The following is a 21,467-nucleotide window of genomic DNA, read 5'->3' as shown; positions in this document are numbered from 1 at the left end:
AACAGGAGTGACATTCAGGAGTGACATATATATATTTATATATATATATATATATATATATATATATATATATATATATATATATATATATATATATATATATATATATATATATATATATATATATATATATATATATATATATATATATATATATATATATATATATATATATATATATATATATATATATATATATATAAGTTTCATCCAGTTTAATCCAACCCATCAAAAGTTACGCGCCTGAGAAAATTTGGCCGATTTTTGAAAAATTTTTACCTCCAATGGTAATTAATTTCAACTTAAATCTAAACAAAACTATTGAGCTCGTTCCGGGATATATAGCACGCGGCATGCGGCAGGCTTCTATAAATAGATTTTCATTGTCACTTGTCTTCTAAACACAGACAATTTGAGTCTTTTCTTGATGTCATGTCGCCCAAGTGAACCTTAAATTAGAAGTGGTGCCTTTGTAAAATTATATTTTTTTTATTGTATAACTTCTGAATAACTAATAGTTTTGTTTAGATTTAAGTTGAAATTAATTATCTGGTGGCGATGCGCCGCCTAGGTTTTCCAGTGTATCAGCTGAAAACAGCGTACCTCACTTTTATTCGACCAATCCTTGAATATGCGTGTCCCGTCTGGGGCCCACAAGTTCATCACATAGATTACTTAAGTGATGATTTGGAGGGATCCAGAAACGAGCTGTAAAGATCATTCTTTGCGAAAAATATGTAGATTACAGCTCCGCTCTGAAGTCACTTGAAATACCAAGCCTTCACGATCGCCGTTTTCAGCTGATGATTCGTTTTGGCCAGTTTTTATTGTCTAGTCCTGTACATAGTACAATATTACCACCTAAAATGCCTGTCCGCGCAAATACCAGAAGCAAAAGCAAACTTATGCCCGTCTCGTGCCGCACAAACAGACTTAGTAACTCCTTTGTTCCTTTTTTTACAAGTGCTTTTAATAAAATGTAGAGAAGTGTGTTCATGTAAAAAAGTTTTCATGTAAAAAACAGCGCCTTTTAGTGCATTTTTTTAATGTGTCTATGACAGCTGTTCTCATTAAAATGATTCTGATTCTGATCATTGGAGGTAAAATTTTAGGTTTCTGCAATTGGTATATTTTGCTTAAATCTTGATTAGTTTAAACCTATAATTTTCCTTTGGGTCCGTTTTCAAATGAGATTCCGTTCATAGCGATGTTTGTAGTTTATTAAATAAAAAAAAAAAATTTTTTTTTTTTTTTAACTTAAAGTAAGAAACGACGTTAAAAATTAAAACGAACAGAAATTATTCCGTATATGAAAGGGGCTGTCCCCTCCTCAACGCCTTGCTCTTTACGCTAAAGTTTTTTTATTGTTTAAAAAATTGAGTTGTGAGAAAGTCAAACTTTAGCGTAAAATGCGAGGCGCTGAGGAGGGAACAGCCCCTTTCATATATGAAATAATTTCTGTTCGTTTTAAGTTTTAACATCGTTCCTTACTTTCAGTTAAAAAAACTTGTTTTTTTTATTTAATTTTTGAAAGTTTTTGAATATATATAATATATGTATATATAATATAGGCTATATATATAATTTCTACTGATGACACGTAAAAGCAACTAGAGTCTTCAGGGAAATTTAGCGGTTCTGTCGTTTAATTGAGCAAAATATCTTATCTGATAAAGCTACTCATTATAGATCTTTCCATCAGGTTTACCGAGCCCTGGAATTTGACTGTAAATTGCATTATCCTTGCATACATTTAATTTTCATCAATGGAATTAGTCTGTCCGCGTCAACGTCTTTCACGAACATTTCAGATTCAGAGGGACCTCTCAAAGGTTAAAAATTACTTTTAAAATATTATAAATTTTTATTTATTAGACTTCAAATGCTTTCGAATTCGTGCAATTTGTGCACAATTTGTGCGATTTGAGTATAGGTTATATCTACGGTAAAAAATGAGTTTTTACCAATGAGAATATAGATTCTCCATTGCTTTGTCTGCGGATTTCCAAATTTTGGGATTTTCGTATTTGCACTCTTTTCCACCGCAGAACATCTTGCACAGAAAATCATTGGGAGCGGATTGACGAAGATTTTCAGAAAATTTGCTGTAACCAGGTTTAAAGTTTTCACTCTTTCTAGCTTGATTGAAGCCAGGTAAAATGAGTTCCATGTCCTTTGTCATCTGAAATAAAAATTGTTTTTTTTTGTGATTTAAGTGATCTAGCCTAAGGTGGAAAACATCCAAACTCTCAGGAGAAATTGATTTTAATTCTTGTTTGTCTACTAGCCAAAGATTCAATTTACAACTGGTATGAAGACGATAGAAAAAAAGCCGTTGTGTATTTCAGGGCCGTATCCAGGATTTTTTTTGGGCGAGTGTTTCAAGGATTTTTTTAAGGGGGGGGGGGGGGCTATACAAAATCATTTCGGGGGGGGGGGTTAAACCCACTAAACCCCGTCCCCCTAGATACAGCCTTGGTGTATGTTATTTTTTGAGAAACGGTGACAGTTTTTCTTCTTTCACCAAAATACAGAATTATAATTCCTCATAAAAAAAACTCTCCCCGGAAGTTGCAGCTCGATTCCCAATTCGTGAGACAAGCAGGGTAAGCTCTCTTGTGATGATCAGAAAAAATCTAGCGGTATTAATGCTTGATTGGAGCTATTGAGAAGGAAACATCTTAAGAAAACAATTCTTACTTCATAAGATGCAGAAAATTTTTAGTTAACACCTTTTGAGGCACCTTTACTATTCTGTATCCCTACCCCCGCTCGTGCACAAATAGAGCCCAAAATATGTATTTCAAGTCACTAAGATGGAACGAAATGACTCATATGTTAAAAAGAGCAAAAAAAAGAAAGAAATTACGGGTAAATGAAACGAAACGACCCAAAAAACGAACAAAATTTTAAACTTGTATTACTTTCTTCGGAACTTGTATGATATACCCCCTACCTAATGTTCTTCAAATATGTTTATCTGACACTCAATCCTAACGAGATGCACCAAATTAAGATGAAAATAGAATATTTTAAAAACAAATTTGGGCTATATATCTGCACATTATGGGGAGGGGGTAGGTATAGCGGTTCTGCATGTCTAAAATGTTATGTATAATTATTCTGCATATTATGTAGTAAGAATTGTTTTCTAGTTTCATACTGTGCAAATACTCCCCCCCCCCCTAATGTGCAAATATATAGCCCCAATTATATATTTTCCATCTATTTTGTCACTTCTCTTTGTCTTGTTTCACGCTAAGCTGAAAGAAACTTACGAAAAAACCGGTTTCTATAATGCGTCAATGAATGAACAACTTGACCGGTAGGGTGTTTATCATACAAGCCCTTTTTCTTCTATTTATGAAAGAGACTTTCAAATGTTTCTTAAGTGGTCATTGAAGTTTCATGCTTGACCACAATGGCCGCACCATCACCAGTCTTACCGTGAAGTTTTTAGCAATACAAAAAGAACTATAATAAAAATAGTTGTTGAGTTTACATTGTACCAATGATATACATGGTCAAAAACACAATTCACAGGCGTTAACTTGACATACGAGTAATCTGTGTCGCTTCATCTTCAAGTTTTTTTGAATTCAAAACTTTTGCCAAGGAGGAAGTTGGAAATATATTAATATATCAGGAGTGGTGTTGGTGCACGGTTTGTTTTTAAAAAAAAATGGGCAAATCTCCTAATATCCATTAGGAGTTATTACAGTGGAGGTGCCGTGGAGGTGCCATAATTACAGTAGATGTGCTGCAAATATGGTACAGTGTTACGCATATTTGGTTGTCGCTTGGAGGCCTTGTTTTTGCAAATAAATTTACAAAAAAATTAAATAAATTAAGATCGGGAATGGGGTTTTTAAGGCAACTGAAAATACTGGACAAACGAAACGAATATTTTGGGAGGACAACCGCCTCCCTTCTTCAGCGCTATAAGGGAAATTAGAAAAACAAAAGAATGGAGGAACTTGGATAAAACCGTACAACGCAGAAATCCAACAGAAAAAACAAATAAGCCTGAAATTGGATGAATCAAAAAACCTAAAAATCGATCAACGCAGAAAACCAACAAAAACAACACACAAATCAAATCCAAAACTAGTAGAAATAAGAATTTTAAAAGCAAAAAAAACTAATTCTAAGAGCGAGCCATTCACCAATATACACGATTAGCAAAAACCAGTGCTACTAGGCCAATATCAAAGCATAATTATAAAATAGTAGCCAAAATTCCGATACTAGTAGAGAGGGGGGTGCTACTCGTGACATGACCACGTGGTTTATGGTTTTCTCACTGAGAATGAAAAAACAGGAATTTTCTCACTTGAAAAAACAGGAATTTTGTCACATTTATGGTTGTTTTCATGGATGGTTATGTGTGTTGTTCGATTTATTTGATGTTTTTCATGGTTGTCAACATCAAATTATGGATGTTTTATGGTTTTTGTCAGTGAGAATTTGAAAAACAGGAACTTTCTCACATTTATGTCTGTTTTCATGGATGGTTATGTGTGTTGTTCGATTTATTTGATGTTTTTCATGTCTTTTATATGGATGATTTATGTCTGTTCGTTGTCAGTGAGAATGGACATGCTCGACGCGAATGCTATGAGATTGTTTGGCTAGTCTAACCTGAGAACTTGATTTACATAATCGCTAGGGGAAATTATTGATTCACAAAGGGGAGAATTAAGAAACATTAAGGCTTCTTTAATCTTAGGTCTGAGGGATAAACGTTCTTTAGGTCAGAGAGAAAAATTAATATTCTATTTTTAAATAGGGTTTCATTGATCTTTAGTGTCAGGAATTATAAATGACATCACTTGTTATCATGGACTTATGCGGGAGTCTAAAGAGATAGAAATTCTATTTTTAAATACGGCTTCACGGAGCTTTAAGTCGGAGAGATAAATTGATATTCTAACGAAACCCTAATAGTTTAGCTAGGAAAATTTATGAGATGAAGAGATTAACGTAGGAAAGGGTTTCCTAGAAATTTGAAATGCGTTAGCGCAGAGATGCCAAACAAAAGGAACACGCTGAAATTACGTTTAGGGATTATTTGGGCGAAACCGTTTTATCCATTTTATGGGATTATTTCGGCGAAACAGTTAGAGACATTTTGAAAGAAGATTTTAGGAAAGGTTTTAGAAGAGAATTTGAGGGTGAAACTCTGTGGTCGTTATAATACACAAGTTCCATTTGAACAGTGTTGTGAGGTCCTCTATCCCAACCCCAAAGGGTTCCGATCCCCCACCCCAACCCCGAAGGAATCCCCGGTACTCAAAGGTCCCCCCAAGCTCCCAAAGAGCCCCAGCCCCCCAAACGCCCTACTCAGACCCTCAAAGGCCCTCCTCTGGTCCTCCAAGGGACCCAAAACTCTCCCCAGACACTCCAGACCCCAAAGGCCCTCCCCCCGATCTAATACGGTACACCGAACCTGCTCAATGCCATAGGCCCAGCAAGTAGCACCTGGGGCGGTGTCACGAATTATGTATTGTGGATCGGGGGACGCGTTACAGGAATGCGCTACTTAAAGGTACCATAGGGATACGCTACTAGAATGCGCAACTGTTTGTTAGAGTTCTAGTTTACTTTAAGTTTAGTTAAGAGTTTGATGTTTTACCTTTGAGTTTCAGTTAGAGTTCTTGTTTAGTTTTATTTAAGAGTTTAGAGTTTTTAGCTTAGAGTTTTAGCTTAGAGTTTTTGTTTGTGTGTGTGTGTAAGTTTTTGTGTGTGTGCGAGTTTTTTTTGTGTGTGCACATATCAATTCTATTTTCCTAAAATAATATAAAATTTACGTGTGTGTATGTGTGTGTAATAAGTTTTTGTGTGTGTGTAAGTTTTTGTGTGTGTTTAAGTTTTTGTGTGTGTAAGTTTTTGTGTGTGTGTAAGTTTTTTTTGTTGGTGTGTAATTTTTTTTGTGTTTTTAAGTTTTTTGTGTGTTTGTAAGTTTTTTGTGTGTTTAAGTTTTTTGTTTGTTTGTAAGTATTTGTGTGTGTTTAAGTTTTTGTGTGTGTGTAAGTTTTTGTGTGTGTGTGTAATATTTTTTGTTTGTTTATTTTTTTGTTTTTTTGTGTATTTGATTGTGTTTTTTTAAGTGTTTTTGTGTTTGTAAGTTTTTGTTTTTGTTTGTTTTTTTGTGTGTGTGTTTCAGTTTTTTTGTGTGTGTAAATATTTTTGTGTTTGTAAGTTTTCGTTTGCTTTTGTAATTTTTTATGTGTTTTTAATTTTTTTTGTTTGTGTTAGTGTGTGTTTAATAAGTTTTTTTTTGTTTGTAAGTTTTTGTGTGTGTTTAAGTTTTTGTGTGTGTAAGTTTTTGTGTGTGTGTAAGTTTTTTTGTGCGTGTGTAAGTTTTTGTGTGTGTATGTAAGTTTTTTGTGTGTGTAATGTTTTTGTGTATTTGTAAGTTGTTGTGTGTTTGTTGTGTGTGTTTTAGTTTTTGGGTGTGTTAGTTTTTGTGTGTGTTTTTTTTTTTTTTAGCTTGTGTAAGTTTTTGTGTGTGTGTTTGTTTTTTTTGTGTTTGTAAGTTTTTTTTGTGTGTAAGGTTTTTGTTTGTTTGTAAGTTTTTTTGTGTATGTAAGTTTTTGTGTGTGTGTAAGTTTTTTTTTGTGTTTAAGTTTTTGTGTGTTTGTAAGTTTTTTTTGTGTGTGTGTAAGTTTTTATGTGTGTGTAAGTTTTTTTGTGTGTGTGTAAGTTTTTGTTTGTGTGTGTAAGTTTTTATGTGTGTGTAAGTTTTTGTGTGCGTGTTAGTTTTTTTGTATGTGTTAGTGTTCGTGTGTGTGTAAGTTTTTTTGTGTGTGTCAGTTTTTGTGTGTGCGTCAGTTTATGTTTGTGTGTGTTTTTTTTTGTGTGTGTGTGTTTTTTTTTCTGTGTGTGTGTTAGTTTTTGTGTGTGTGTGTAAGTGTGTGTGTGTGTTTGTAAGTCTATGTGTGTGTGTGTGTGTGTGTGTTAGTCTTTGTGTGTGTGTTAGTTTTTGTGTGTGTAAGTTTTTGTGTGTGTGTAAGTTTTTGTGTGTGTGTAAGTTTTTTTTGTGTGTGTAAGTTTTTGTGTGTGTAAGTTTTCGTGTGTGTGTGTAAGTTTTTGTGTATGTGTGTTAGTTTTTGTGTGTGTGTAAGTTTTGTGTTTGTGTAAGTTTTTGTGTTTGTGTAAGTTTTTTTGTGTGATTAAGTTTTTGTGTGTGTGTAATATTTTGTTTGTGTTTTAGGTTTTTGTGTGTGTTTAAGTTTTTGTGTGTGTGTGTAAGTTTTTGTGTGTGTGTATTTTTTTTTGTGTGTAAGTTTTTGTGTGTGTGTAAGTTTTTGTGTGTGTGTAATTTTTTGTGTGTTATTTTTTTTGTTTGTGTTTAAGTTTTTGTGTTTGAGTTTTGTTTTATGGTCTTTTATTTTTTTTTTGTTGTGTAAGTTTTTTGGTTTGTGTAAGTTTTTGTGTGTGTGTGTAAGTGTTTGTTTTTGTTTATGATTGTTTGTGTGTTTTAGTTTTTGTGTGTGTGTGTGTAAGATTTTGTGTGTGTGTGTAATTTTTTTTGTGTGTGTAATTTTTTGTGTGTGTGTAAGCTTTTTTATTTGTTTTAGTTTTTTTGTTGGTTTAAGTTTTTTGTGTTTTTGTTAGTTTTTTTGTGTGTTTAAGTTTGTGTGTGTGTGTTATTTTTTGTGTGTGTGTGTGTAAGTTTTTGTGTGTGTGTAAGTTTTTGTGTGTGTGTAAGTTTTTATGTGTGTTTTAGTTTTCTTTTGTGTGTGTAAGTTTTTATGCGTGTGTAAGTTTTTGTGTGTGTGTTAGTGTGTGTGTTATAAGTTTTTGTGTGTGTGTAAGTTGTTGTGTGTGTTTTAGTTTTTTTGTGTGTAAGTTTTTATGTGTGTGTAAGTTTTTTTGTGTGTGTGTAAGTTTTTTTGTGTACATTTAAGTTTTTTATGTGTGTAAGGTTTTTGTGTGTATGTAAGTTTTTGTGTGTATGTAGTGTGTGTTTAAGTTTTTGTGTGTGTAAATTTTTGTGTGTGTATAAGTTTTTTGTGCATGTGTAAGTTTTTGTGTGTGTGTAAGTTTTTTGTGTGTATGTAAGTTTTTTTTGTGTGTAAGGTTTTTGTGTGTATTTAAGTTTTTTTTTTTGTGTAATTTTTTGTGTGTGTGTAATTTTTTTTGTTTTTGTAAGTTTTTTTGTGTGTGTAAGTTGTTTTGTGTTTGGTTTATTTTTCTTTTGTGTGTAGTTTTTGTTGTGTTTGTTTTATTTTTTTTGTGTGTGTGTTAGTTTATGTGTATGTGTAAGTTTTTGTGTGAGTGTAAGTTTTTATGTGTGTGTAAGTTTTCGTGTGTGTGTAAGTTTTTATATGTGTGTAAGTTTTTTTGTGTGGGTTAGTTTGTGTGTGTGTTTGTAAGTTTGTTTGTGTTTGTTTTAGTTTTTGTGTGTGTGTGTGTGTAATTTTTTGTGTGTGTGTATGTATCTGTGTGTGTTTGTTAGTTTATGTGTGTGTGTGTGTGTGTGTGTGTAAGTAATTGTGTGTGTGTAAGTTTATGTGTGTGTAAGTTTTTGTGTTTGTGTAAGTTTTTGTGTGTGTGTAAGTTTTTTTTTGTGTTTTTCTTTTTTTTTTTGTGTAAGGTTTGTTTTTTCGTGTAAGTGTGTTTGCTGGTGTAAGTTGTTTTTTGTGTGTAAGTTTTTGTTTTCTTGTAATTTTTTTTGTGTGTGTAAGTTTTTTTGTGTGTGTGTAAGTTTTTGTGTGTGTGTAAGTTTTTGTGTGTGTGTAAGTTTTTGTGTGTGTGTAAGAGGTAGTGTGTTTGTAAGTTTTTGTGTGTGTGTAATATTATGTTTGTGTAAGTTTTTGTGTGTGTGTAAGTTTTTGTGTGTGTGTAAGTTTTTGTGTGTGTGTAAGTTTTTGTGTGTATAATATTGTGTTTTTGTGTTTTAATGTGTTTTTGTTAATTATTTTTTGTTTTTTTTTGTATATTTTTTTTTTTAAGTTTTTGTGTGTGTGTGTATGTGTATTTTTGTGTGTTATTTTTTTTATTTTTGTAAGTTTTTGTGTGTGTGTGTGTAAGTTTTTGTGTGTGTGTGTAAGTTTATGTTTGTGTGTAATTTTTTTTGTGTGTGTAAGCTTTTGTGTGTGTGTAAGTTTTTTTTTTGTTTTTGTAAGTTTTTTTGTTTGTGTAAGTTTTTGTTTGTGTGTTTAAGTTTTTTTTTGTGTGTAAGTTTTTGTGTGTGTGTAAGTTTTTGTGTGTGTGTAAGTTTTTTTTGTGTGTGTAAGTTTTTTTGTGTGTGTAAGTTTTTTGTGTGTGTGTAAGTTTTCGTGTGTGTGTAAGTTTTTGTGTGTGTGTGTAAGTTTATGTGTGTGTGTAAGTTTTTGTGTGTGTGTAAGTTTGTGTGTGCGTTCAAGTTTCTGTGTGTGTGTAGGTTTTTGTGTGTGTGTAAGTTTTTTTGTGTGTGTAAGTTTTTGTGTGTGTGTGTGTGTAAGCTTTTGTGTGTGTGTGAGTTTTTGTGTGTGTACCCATATCAATTCTATTTTCCTAAAATAATATAAAAATTTCCACTTCAATTCAGATTTTTCTCAAACAGATGAAAGAATTTAAAATACTGTTCTAAATTTTTCATAGAAGATAGAAAAGTTCAAGTTCTCTTTTGAATTTTACCAAAGAACATAATTCAATTCTAATTTCTCCAGAGAAAATAAAAAGCTTCCACTTCAGTTAAAAGCCTACGTACGCGCGCGTACGTAGGCTAACCTAACCTAACCTAACTTAACCTAACCTAACTTAATCTAGCCTAACCTAACCTAATTTAATCTTTTTACCATGTTTAAGTTAGGTTAGGTTAGCTTATCATGAGCGTTCGTGATAAGTTTACCTAACCTAACCTAACTTAAACATGGAGAAATGTTTCTAATTATTTATTAATATTTGTTTATACCTACCCTACCCTATTGTTTTTGGTTCTTAGATGAATGAACTGAATTAAAGAAAAATTTGAAATAAATTGAAATTTTTTATCTTCATGGCAAATATTCACAATCATAGTATAGCCATTCCTATCCTCTAAGGAAAACTTTTGAATTGAACTTTAAATTTTTTATGTCTTTGAGAAGTTAGGAACTGAAATGGAAGCTTTTTCATTTTCAATATTAAATTTCAGAATTGAGCTAACTTTTTTTCTCTTCTCTAAGAAAATTCAGAAGAGAACTTGTACATTTTGCACTTCTTCGAGAAAACTCATAATTAAAGTGGAGCTCCATATATTCATGAAAAATATTCACAATCAAAGTATAACTTTTCCTATCTTCTATGAAAAATTTGGAACAATGTTTTAAATTTTTTCATCTGTTTGAGAAAAATCTGAATTGAAGTGGAAAATTTTATATTATTTAGGAAAATAGAATTGATCAATAACTTATTTCATTTTCATTGAGAAAATTCAGAATTGAAATTGAACTTTTCTTCTTCCGGAAAAATATTTGGAACAGAACTTTAAATTTTTTCATCTCTTTGAGAAAGGTCAGAATTGAATTTAAGAAAATTTAGAATTAAGGTTAAACTTTTTATCTTCATGAAAATAATCAAAATCATAGTATAACTTTTCTTATCTTCTATGGAAAAACTTAGAAGTGAACTTTAAATTTTTTACTTCTTGGTGAACTTAAAACTGACGTGTAAGCTTTTTATTTTCTCTGAAGAAAATAGAATTGAATTATGTTCTTTGGTAAAATTAAGAATAGAGCTTGAACTTTTCTATCTTCTATGAAAAAATTTGGAAATGTATTTAAAATTTTTTAATATGTTTGAGAAAAATATGAACTGAAGTGGAAAATTTTTATATTATTTTGTGTAAATAGAATTGATCAATACCTTATTTTATTTTCATTGAGAAAATTCAGAATCGAAGTTGAGATTTTATTCGCTTCATCGAAAGAATGTAAAACTGAATTGAAACTATTCGTATTCATTGAAAATAATCACAATCATAGTATAACATTTCCAATCTTATATGGAAAATTTTTTTTATCTTCATGTAAAATAATCTATGGAAGCTTTTTATTTTCTCTGGAGAAATTAGAATTGAATTGTGTTATTTGGTAAAATTAAGAAGAGAACTTGAACTTTTCTATCTTCTATGAAAAATTTTGAACAGTATTTAAAATTTTTCCATCTCTTTGAGAAAAATCTGAACTGAAGTAGAAACTTTTTATATTATTTTGGGAAAATAGAATTGATCAATAACTTATTTCATTTTCATTGAGAAAATTCAGAATCGAAGTTGAACTTTTCTTCTTCCGGGAAAATATTTGGAACAGAACTTTAAATTTTTTCATCTCATTGAGAAAAGTCGGAATTGAATTTAAGAAAATTTAGAATTAAAGTGAAACTTTTGATCTTCATAGAAAATAATCAAAATCATAGTATAACTTTTTCTATCTTCTACGGAAAAATTTAGAACTGAACTTTAAATTTTTTATGTCTTGGTGAACTTAAAACTGAAGTGGAAGCTTTTTATTTTTTCTGGAGAAATTAGAATTGAATTATGTTCTTTGGTAAAATTAAGAAGAGAACTTGAATATTAACGATCAAAGTATAAATTTTCTTTTCTTCAATGAAACATTTGGAACAGAACTTTAAATTTTTTCATCTCTATGAGAAAAGTCAGAACTGAATTTAAGAAAATTTAGAATTAAAGTGAAACTTTTCATCTTCACGGAAAATAATCACAATCATAGTATAACTTTTCACATCTTCTACGGAAAAATTTAGAAGTGAACTTTAAATTTTTCATGTCTTGGTGAACTTAAAACTGAAGTGGAAGCTTTTTATTTTCTCTGGAGAAATTAGAATTGAATTATGTTCTTTGGTAAAATTCAGATGAGAACTTGAACTTTTCTATCTTGTAAGAAAAATTTGGAACAGTATTTTAAATTTTTTCATCTCTTTGAGAAAAATCTGAATTGAAGTGTAAAATTTTATATTATTGTAGGAAAATAGAATTGATCAATAACTTATTTCATTTTCATTGAGAAAATTCAGAATCGAAGTTGAACTTCTCTTCTTCCGGGAAAATATTTGGAACAGAACTTTAAATTTTTTCATCTCTTTGAGAAAGGTCGGAATTGAATTTAAGAAAATTTAGAATTAAAGTGAAACTTTTTATCTTCGTGGAAAATAATCTGTGGAAGCTTTTTATTTTCTCTGGAGGAATTAGAATTGAATTGTGTTCTTTGGTAAAATTCAGAAGAGAACTTGAACTTTTCTATCTTCTGTGAAAAATTTGGAACAGTATTTTAAATTTTTTCATCTCTTTGAGAAAAATCTGAACTGAAGTGGAAACTTTTTATATTATTTCGGGAAAATAGAACTGATCAATAACTTATTTCATTTTCATTGAGAAAATTCAGAATCGAAGTTGAACTTTTCTTCTTCCGGGAAAATATTTGGAACATAAGTTTAAATTTTTTCATCTCTTTGAGAAAGGTCGGAATTGAATTTAAGAAAATTTAGAATTAAAGTGAAACTTTTTATCTTCATGGAAAATAATCAGAATCATAGTATAACTTTTCCTATCTTCTACGGAAAAATTTAGAAGTGAACTTTAAATTTTTCATGTCTTGATGAACTTAAAACTGAAGTGGAAGCTTTTTATTTTCTCTGGATAAATTAGAATTGAATTATGTTCTTTGGTAAAATTCAGAAAAGAACTTGAACTTTTCTATCTTCTATGAAAAATTTAGAACAGTATTTTAAATTCTTTCATCTGTTTGAGAAAAATCTGAATTGAAGTGGAAATTTTTATATTATTTTAGGAAAATAGAATTGATATGGGTACACACACGAAAACTCACACACACACAAAAACTTACACACACACAAAAACTTACACACACAAAAAAAAAAACTTACACACACAAAAACTTAAACAAACAAAAAAACTTACACACACACAAAAACTTAAAAACACACAAAAAAACTTACACACACACACAAAAAAACTTACACACACACAAAAACTTACACACACAAAAAAACTTACACACACACACAAAAAAAAACAAACACAAAAAAAATAACACACAAACAAAATTACACACACAAAAACTAACACACAAAAAAAAACTTAAACACACAAACAAACTTACACACACACAAAAACTTAAACACACAAAGAAACTTAAACAAACACACAAACTAACACACACACACAAAACTTACACACACACAAAACACACACACACACAAATACTTACACACACACAAAAACTTACACACACACAAAAACTTACACACACACAAAAAACTTACACACACAAAAACTTACACACACACAAAAAAACTTACACACACACAAAAACTTAAACACACAAAAAAACTTACACACACATAAACTAACACACACACACAGACTTACACACACACACACACACATAAACTTACAAACACACACAGAAACTTACACACACACAAAAACTTACACACACACAAAAAAAAACATACACACACACAAAAACTGAAACACACACAAAAACTTACACACACACAAAAATCCCCCCATGCGCCATGCGGCGCATTCCTGCCCTGCGGTGCTTCTCGGGCCCGGGGGACCTTTGAGGACCGGGGGGAGGGCCTCTGGGGTCCGGGGTGCCCTTTGGGGGTCCGGGGGCCCTTTGAGGACCAGAGGAGGGCCTTTGAGGGTCTGAGTAGGGCGTTTGGGGGGCTGGGGCTCTTTGGGAGCTTGGGGGGACCTTTGAGTACCGGGGATTCCTTCGGGGTGGGGGTGGGGTATCGGAACCCTTTGGGGTTGGGATAGAGGACCTCACAACACTGTTCAAATGGAACTTGTGTATTATAACGACCACAGAGTTTCACCCTCAAATTCTCTTCTAAAACCTTTCCTAAAATCTTCTTTCAAAATGTCTCTAACTGTTTCGCCGAAATAATCCCATAAAATGGATAAAACGGTTTCGCCCAAATAATCCCTAAACGTAATTTCAGCGTGTTCCTTTTGTTTGGCATCTCTGCGCTAACGCATTTCAAATTTCTAGGAAACCCTTTCCTACGTTAATCTCTTCATCTCATAAATTTTCCTAGCTAAACTATTAGGGTTTCGTTAGAACATCAATTTATCTCTCCGACTTAAAGATCCGTGAAGCCGTATTTAAAAATAGAATTTCTATCTCTTTAGACTCCCGCATAATTCCAAGATAACAAGTGATGTCATTTATAGTTCCTGACACTAAAGATCAATGAAGCCCTATTTAAAAATAGAATATTAATTTTTCTCTCTGACCTAAAGAACGTTTATCCCTCAGACCTAAGATTAAAGAAGCCATAATGTTTCTTAATTCCCCCTTTGTGAATCAATAATTTCCCCTAGCGATTATGTAAATCAAGTTCTCAGGTTAGGCTAGCCAAACAATCTCATAGCATTCGCGTTGAGCATGTCCATTCTCACTGACAACGAACAGACATAAATCATCCATATAAAAGACATGAAAAACATCAAATAAATCGAACAACACACATAACCATCCATGAAAACAGACATAAATGTGAGAAAGTTCCTGTTTTTCAAATTCTCACTGACAAAAAACATAAAACATCCATAATTTGATGTTGACAACAATTAAAAACATCAAATAAATCGAAAAACATACATAACCATACATGAAAACAACCATAAATGTGACAAAATTCATGTTTTTTCAAGTGAGAAAATTCCTGTTTTTTCATTCTCACTGAGAAAACCATAAACCACGTGGTCATGTCACGAGTAACACCCCCCTCTCTACTGATACTCCCCATTAAAGATTTTTGGGACACATCAGCCGCATGGATAAAACCGTAAAACGCAGAAATCCAACACAAAAAACAAATAAGACTGAAATTGGATGAATCAAAAAACCTAAAAATCGATCAACGCAGAGAACCAACAAAAACAACACACAAATCAAATCCAAAACTAGTAGAAATAAGAATACTTGAAGTTATCAAGTATTTTTCAAAAGGTTGCATAGGTTGCATTAAGACATGGCTAATTGTAGACAGAGAAAAGCCAAGACAGATAGTCCAGGTAATTGAGAGGTAAATGTTTAAATGGCTGGGGCTCGGGTAAATGGGAGGAGTATGCATGACTCTTTTATTGGACACATACTTGTTTGTTAGTTTTTGGAAAGGCATGCCTGCCTAGAGTCTCAGGCATGCTGACCAAGAATTCAAAAATTTACATAATACCATTAGATTGCCTGTAATGAGAGGCAAGCCAGGCACGCCCGCCTATGGTCTTAACAAGGTTGACCAAGAATTTAGAATTGACACAGGACCATAAATTTGCTTGAAATAACAAGCATACCTTTCTTCATAATTCCACGTACTTTTATATTTATGCTGTGGTAGCAACCAAAGCTACTGCTCTGATGTAAAGGGAACTTCTCTTTCCGCGCGCTGTGATGTGTCCCATTTCTGAACCAAGTTTTCGCTACTGTTTAATATTTATGCTGTGCTCAATACTAATAATTGACTGAACAGCGAAAATTCTTTCATTTGCCAGGTAAGGGACAGCAGTAAAATAACTGGAGTAAAAACTGCTTCCGTGCTGTCTAATTTCAATCAGTATTTCTTTTTCACTGGCTCTTTTGGATCCGAGGGGCTGGAGTACGTTTGATTTTGTGAATGCAAAAATGTTACAAAATTTATCCTACTGATGAATAAAGTATCAGCTTTTCGCTTGGGAAAACCAAATAAGAGTTTTGGTACCTTACTTGTGTCTTATAATCACCACACTCAAATTCTGTCGAGAAGTGAAGTTTGGTTAATGGTAATGAAATAAAACAAAATATGATGAAAACTACAACAAAGAATTATAGAAGGGGGTCCACCCAAACCGGATTATATTAAATACGTAACCTAAACTAGCCTAACCTAACCAAAATACCAACTAAACGTTTAATTATTATATAGCTACAATTTAGTTTCCGACCGAGCCAAAGCTAATATTGTCTGGTATAAAAACCATGAAAACCGGTTATTATTTCATGTTCGCGATACAAGATTTTGAGCGTGGTGGCTATAAGACAAAAGTACCAGAGTTTTTATTCTTATGTCATCGTATCTCTGTTTAAAGTAAACACCAGAATTTCGCCGTCTATGTATCTCAAAAGCCTCTCTGTGGTGCTGGGCCACATCTTTGTCCTGTGAGACCAAACTGACCAAACAAAATATTAAGGTGGAGTTTGTCATCAATTTATTCTGTGAGGCCTAGTTCCAAGTTCTCAGGTTTTCTCTTGTTTTTGAGGGCTTTATCAATTTAATCACACTACTCTTAAACTTTACTAGTAGTAACTAGTGCTCGGATTATACTGTATAATTAGTGTTATACTATTAGTGTTATTATTAATATTATATTGTATTAGCATTAATTTTATTTGTGTTAAGAATCTGGCAGGGCTTATTTGCGTGGGTCTAACCCATTGTAAGGGTGTTATGTGATGATTTTGTTTGTTTGTTTGTATTAGTGCTTTTGAATGGCTTTCTTTAATTTGATCATTTTGATTAAAAGTTTAAATAGAATCCTTTCATTGTATTTGTAAGTTGTTAATTGTGTTTGTATTTTGTTTTTTCGTATGTTTTTATTTGTGTCTATGGGCCTGCGGTTTTGTTGTGTGTCAAATATTCTGTACTATATTATACCATAGTCTTTCCGTAATCAGTTGTTCAGTCCTTTCGTTGTACAAGAAATTCCAAGAGCTAGGCATTTTGTAGACACAGGACCTTGTAAACTTGAGCAAGAGATTTTTGTCTTGATAAATTTGTGCCCTAATAGTTTTACCGGGCTTATAGGGAGTGAGTATCTTATTTCTTTGGCAATTTGGTCTGAAACTCTAATTTACAAGGCAGACCAAGATTAACTGATTTTTCTTTTGATCAGTGTCTTCTTGCGTTTTGGTTTTTAATACGGTAACTAATTATCACAGAATTAATCGAACATAATCGGATATTCATTCCCAGTTAAAAACGTACCTGAGGACCAAAGTATAATCACCTACGGAACAAGTACTGAAAAAACCTATCCTCTCCACACAAAAAAAGTGACCCTTTGCCCGCGTCTCCGGAGACGATTCCATACCCATGTGAACCTGGCAACTAAATACCGTAGTTACACAATTCAATACAACTTAGGAGAAAATTGGCTCGGAGCGATTAAGTAGTACAGCATTTTGCGTCTAGAGGCGCTGAGGTACGCGGGGTCATTTTTGGAGAGTTTTGTCAGTACTTCCGTAGGTGATTATACTTTGTTGAGGACGAACGTACCACTTGACAAATCTCTCTCAGTTCTTTGTAAAAAACTAACAATATAAAGTTTTAATACGGCAATCGTTGGGGGAAATAGAGATAAAAATCACATTGAACATAATTAAGATAGCTTACAATTACAAAAATTATTTCAAGTATAGAAAACAATTTTTGAATCAATTCAAAGGTTTTACAATTTCAAAACTTTAAGTCCACTTTTGGCAAACCTTTTTGTAGAATATGTGGAAACATCGACTTAAGATTCGTATTTTTAAAAACAAATTATTGGGAAGGGATGACATGGATGACAATTTTATTATTTGAAATCATGAAGAATCTGAAGGTTTTGTGGAACATTTAAACACTTGGGGTTTGTTTTGTACAATTGAAGAGAGAATAAAAGATAACTTACCATTTTAGATTCTTAGAGATAATAACCATTACCATTACTTACCATTCATAGAGATAATAATAAATTAGATTTTTCGTAAACCAATAATAAGCGTTATTTATCTTTTAAGCCTATTACCCCAATTCAAGATAAAAAAAGGGGGGGGGGGGTAATTATTTTTATAGATGATGGGGTGGTGGAAACAGCATTGCCAAAATATGTAGATGAAGAACTTCTCTTCATTAAAGGTATTTTGGGAGTGGGTATCCCAAAGAAATGATATGTCAAACAATAGAACAAAGAGAGAATAAAAAAAAAACTCAGTGAACCGTATGTTATAGAAGAAAACGAAATTAATAAGAAAACAAATTGTGTATCTCTACCTTTTGTCCCAATGTTATTGCAAAAATTAACAGAATAATTTAGAAAACAAACTGTTAAAGTTGCTTTCAAACCTCACTTGACTAAGATCCTTGGTAAATTTAGGCAGAGATATATTTCCAAAGTGGCTAATTTAGAAAACCTTGTTATTGTTGAAAATCTTATGTTGCTCTTAACAGCACAAACTTGCAATATATCATTCGTTAAAATACAACAAAAACCCAGAAATTTCAGGTGTTCTATTTGATATTTTTGACAATGACATAACATTTGACGAAGCGAAATAACTGATAATTGTATTGGCCTATTCAAAGTTTGAGAGAAATTATATGAAATTAAATATATTTTGTGTAGGTGATTATTATAAATAGACATGAAGGTGAATATCGTTTGAATTCAATTTGTGATAATTTGATAAAAAAAAAGGGAGGTGGAAACAACATAATACTTTTAATAGTAAAATAGATCAAGAAATTTTGCATAGTCAGCCTCATAGAAGTATGAATTAAATTGGTAAAGATAAAATGAACTGAAGAAGAATTCCACAAGCTTTTGCCAGATTAGCAAAGCAAAAGATTCATTCAATTTATCAAACACCATAATTTCTCGACGTATTTTTAATTAACTTAGCTTGGGTCATACATAAGGTCTATAAATTAAAGACTACTTGACTTTACTTGAATCAGAAGATTAATTCAGACCAATACGTACAAGAAGTATGTAGCAGACATCCTGGCCGTTGAATTGTAATAAATAAATAAAAAAAAAAAATTAACTGAAAGTAAGGAGCGACTTTAAAACTTAAAACGAACAGAAATTATTCCGTATATGAAAGGGGCTGTCCCCCCCTGAACGCTTCGCTCTTCACGCTAAAGTTTTATTTTCCAACAGATTTATTTTTTTAAACAATAAAAAACTTTAGCGTAAAGAGCGAGGCGTTGAGGAAGGGACAGCCCCTTTTATAAGTTTTAACGTCGCTCCCTACTTTCAGTTAAAAAAAAAACTTGTTTTTTTTATTTAATTTTTGAACGTTTTTGAATTAATGCAGGTTTTGATTTTGGCTCACCGTACATGAATAATTAAAAATAAATTTGCATATTAATTTACTTTTATTTGGTTAAATGGCTTTCTCGAAAGTTGTTTAATTTTATCTACAAACATTTTTATTAGTAGTAAATAAGCGTAATTTAAAAATTAACTTACGTAACGAACTTATATATTCATATATTTTTAATGCGTATCTTAAGTGGGTAGCCCCCTAGTGAATACCTCGCTATTTACACTGAAGTTTGAGTTTTGTTCCGATTCCTTGAAAATGACCTCTTAATCATAAAGGCCGTTAATTAGAATAAATAAAACTTATGAAAGTACTAAAAAAATCTTTGGCTTAAAGAGCGAGGTATAGACTAGGGGCGAACCCAATCATATACTTAATAACTTCTGTTCGTTTTAAGTTTTGATGTTGCTCCTTACTTTCAGTTGAAAAACTTTTTATTTTTAATTTAATTTCTGATCGTTTTTTTAAATAATGCTGGGAAATCCGGTGCTCCCTTCATAGCAATATCCCTTCCCCCATGAAAACTTTCACATAACCCCGACCCCCCCACTACCAGAAAAAAATCCCCCTTGGAAACGTCTGTATACTTTCCAATAACCAATACTATATATAAACATTGAGTAAAGTTCATAACTTTCAGCCCTCCCCCCGGCGGCTTTGGGGGATTAAGACATCCTAAAAGACATATTTATTATATTTTCGATCATGCTGAAAAAATAGCTATCTCAAAATTTTGATCGGGTGATTTTGGGGAAAAAATGAGCGTGGGAGGGGGCCTAGTTGCCCCCCATTTTTTTTCGTCACTTAAAAAGGGCACTAGAACTTCTAATGTTCTTTCGAATGAGCCCTCCCATGATATTCTAGGACCACTGGGTCGATATGATCACCCCTGGGGGAAAAATAAACAAACAAAAAACATAAACAAAAAACATAAACACGCATCCGTGATCTTTTTTCGGGCAAAAAATACAAAATTCAACATTTTTGCAGATAGGAGCTTGAAACCTCTACAGTAGGGTTCTCTGATAAGCTGAATCCGATCGTGTGATTTTAATTAAGGTTCTATAGCTGTTAGGGGCTCTTTCCCCCTTTTTTCGAAATTCCTCCACATTTTTCTATTAAAATCTGAATCTTTTGATTGTTATAAAAATCCGGTTTTTTATAGTTTCGGTTACTATTGAGCCGAGTCACTCCTTACTCACAGTTCGTTACCACGAACTGTTTGATTATTTCGTGATTGTATTTTAGTTAAACGTGAGTTTCGTCTTTCTTTTGTCTTCTCTATAGCGTTTATACGTTTTTCCTGTTTTGCTTTAACATTTTTTTTTATTTCATGTTTCTTCTTCGTCGTTGAAGGCTTCCGGGTATGAGCTAAAATTTCATTTCAGCTCGGATCTAAGAATTAATTTTGCATTAAAAACTTCTATTTTGTTTTCACTGTCTTATTTTTTTTTACCTGGTAATAATTGATATTTAGATACTTGTGTATTATACGCCCCTCAATCAAGTTTACGCAAAACTTGAGAACAAATCAGTTCTTCCTTAGTTTCTTCGTTACTTTAGAAACAAATTTGGGCTATATATTTGCACATTGGAGGCAGGGAGTAAAGTATAGAGGGTCTGCCTGCAAAATGTGTTAAGTACAGTTATTCTGCATATTATGAAGTAAGAATTGTTTTCTAACTTCAAACTGTCCAAATACTTTACCCCCTCCTCTCCCCCCAATTTGCAAGTATATAGCCCAAATTATATATTTCTCACCTATTCTGTCACTTGTCTTTGCCTTGTCTCACGCTAAGCTGAAAGAACCTAACGAAAAAACCGGTTTATTCTTGAGTTTTACTCAGCGTAAACTTGAGCAAGTGGCTTTTAATACATAAGTACCGATTTTCACTTCAATTTTAAATGGAAAGACAGTGTGGTCTAAGAAAATATTTGCATAATATTCTTCTGGGCCACATAGAGTATTCTTCTTCACACGATGTTTGTAATAACTTGGTTTTTCTAAGGTGTGTTACTAAAGGGAATTATGAATTTCCTCTCAAAGAAACAGAGTTGATATTTAAAGTAGTTCTCTAAAATCTGTATTCTAACCTGACATTCTGTCTATTCGTGAACCCTATCAATCGAAAATTCATAACTGCTGGTAATTTGTATTTTTTTTATATCTTTGATATAATCTTATTGGCTGAAAAAAATTATGCCATTTTTGTTGGAATTCTTTTTGGAAATATGTATTTTCTTCAAAATCGCAAAGATTTCGATATATGTCTGTTTCTATCTCCTGTTTTCAGCCTGTGGGGTAGGGACACAGTTTATATAATTATCCAGTATGATCTTTCCCTATCTCACCCATTATAAAAACCCAGACCAAGG

At 32.2% G+C, this 21,467-nt stretch overlaps 2 protein-coding genes across 3 annotated transcripts in view; one reads left to right on the top strand and one right to left on the bottom strand.

Annotated features, from left to right (window-relative positions):
• Positions 1–21,467, top strand: part of LOC148941764 (nitrilase and fragile histidine triad fusion protein NitFhit-like) — a 210,019-nt gene that overhangs the window by 99,218 nt on the left and 89,334 nt on the right. The gene's annotated exons all lie outside the window — the stretch shown is intronic.
• LOC148941765 (protein tyrosine phosphatase domain-containing protein 1-like) overlaps positions 1–21,467 on the bottom strand; it is a 176,572-nt gene that overhangs the window by 154,696 nt on the left and 409 nt on the right. The window contains exon 2 of the mRNA XM_089103062.1: positions 1,965–2,182. Within this exon, the coding sequence (XP_088959188.1) occupies positions 1,965–2,182 (218 nt within the window). The remainder of the gene's footprint in view (positions 1–1,964; positions 2,183–21,467) is intronic.

The sequence above is a fragment of the Artemia sp. Qi Xiang Cuo genome, chromosome 17 (assembly GCF_049724085.1).
Source record: "Artemia sp. Qi Xiang Cuo chromosome 17, ASM4972408v1, whole genome shotgun sequence".
In the NCBI taxonomy this organism is placed as follows: Eukaryota; Metazoa; Arthropoda; class Branchiopoda; order Anostraca; family Artemiidae; genus Artemia; species Artemia sp. Qi Xiang Cuo.
This window is presented reverse-complemented; position numbering and strand designations above follow the sequence as displayed.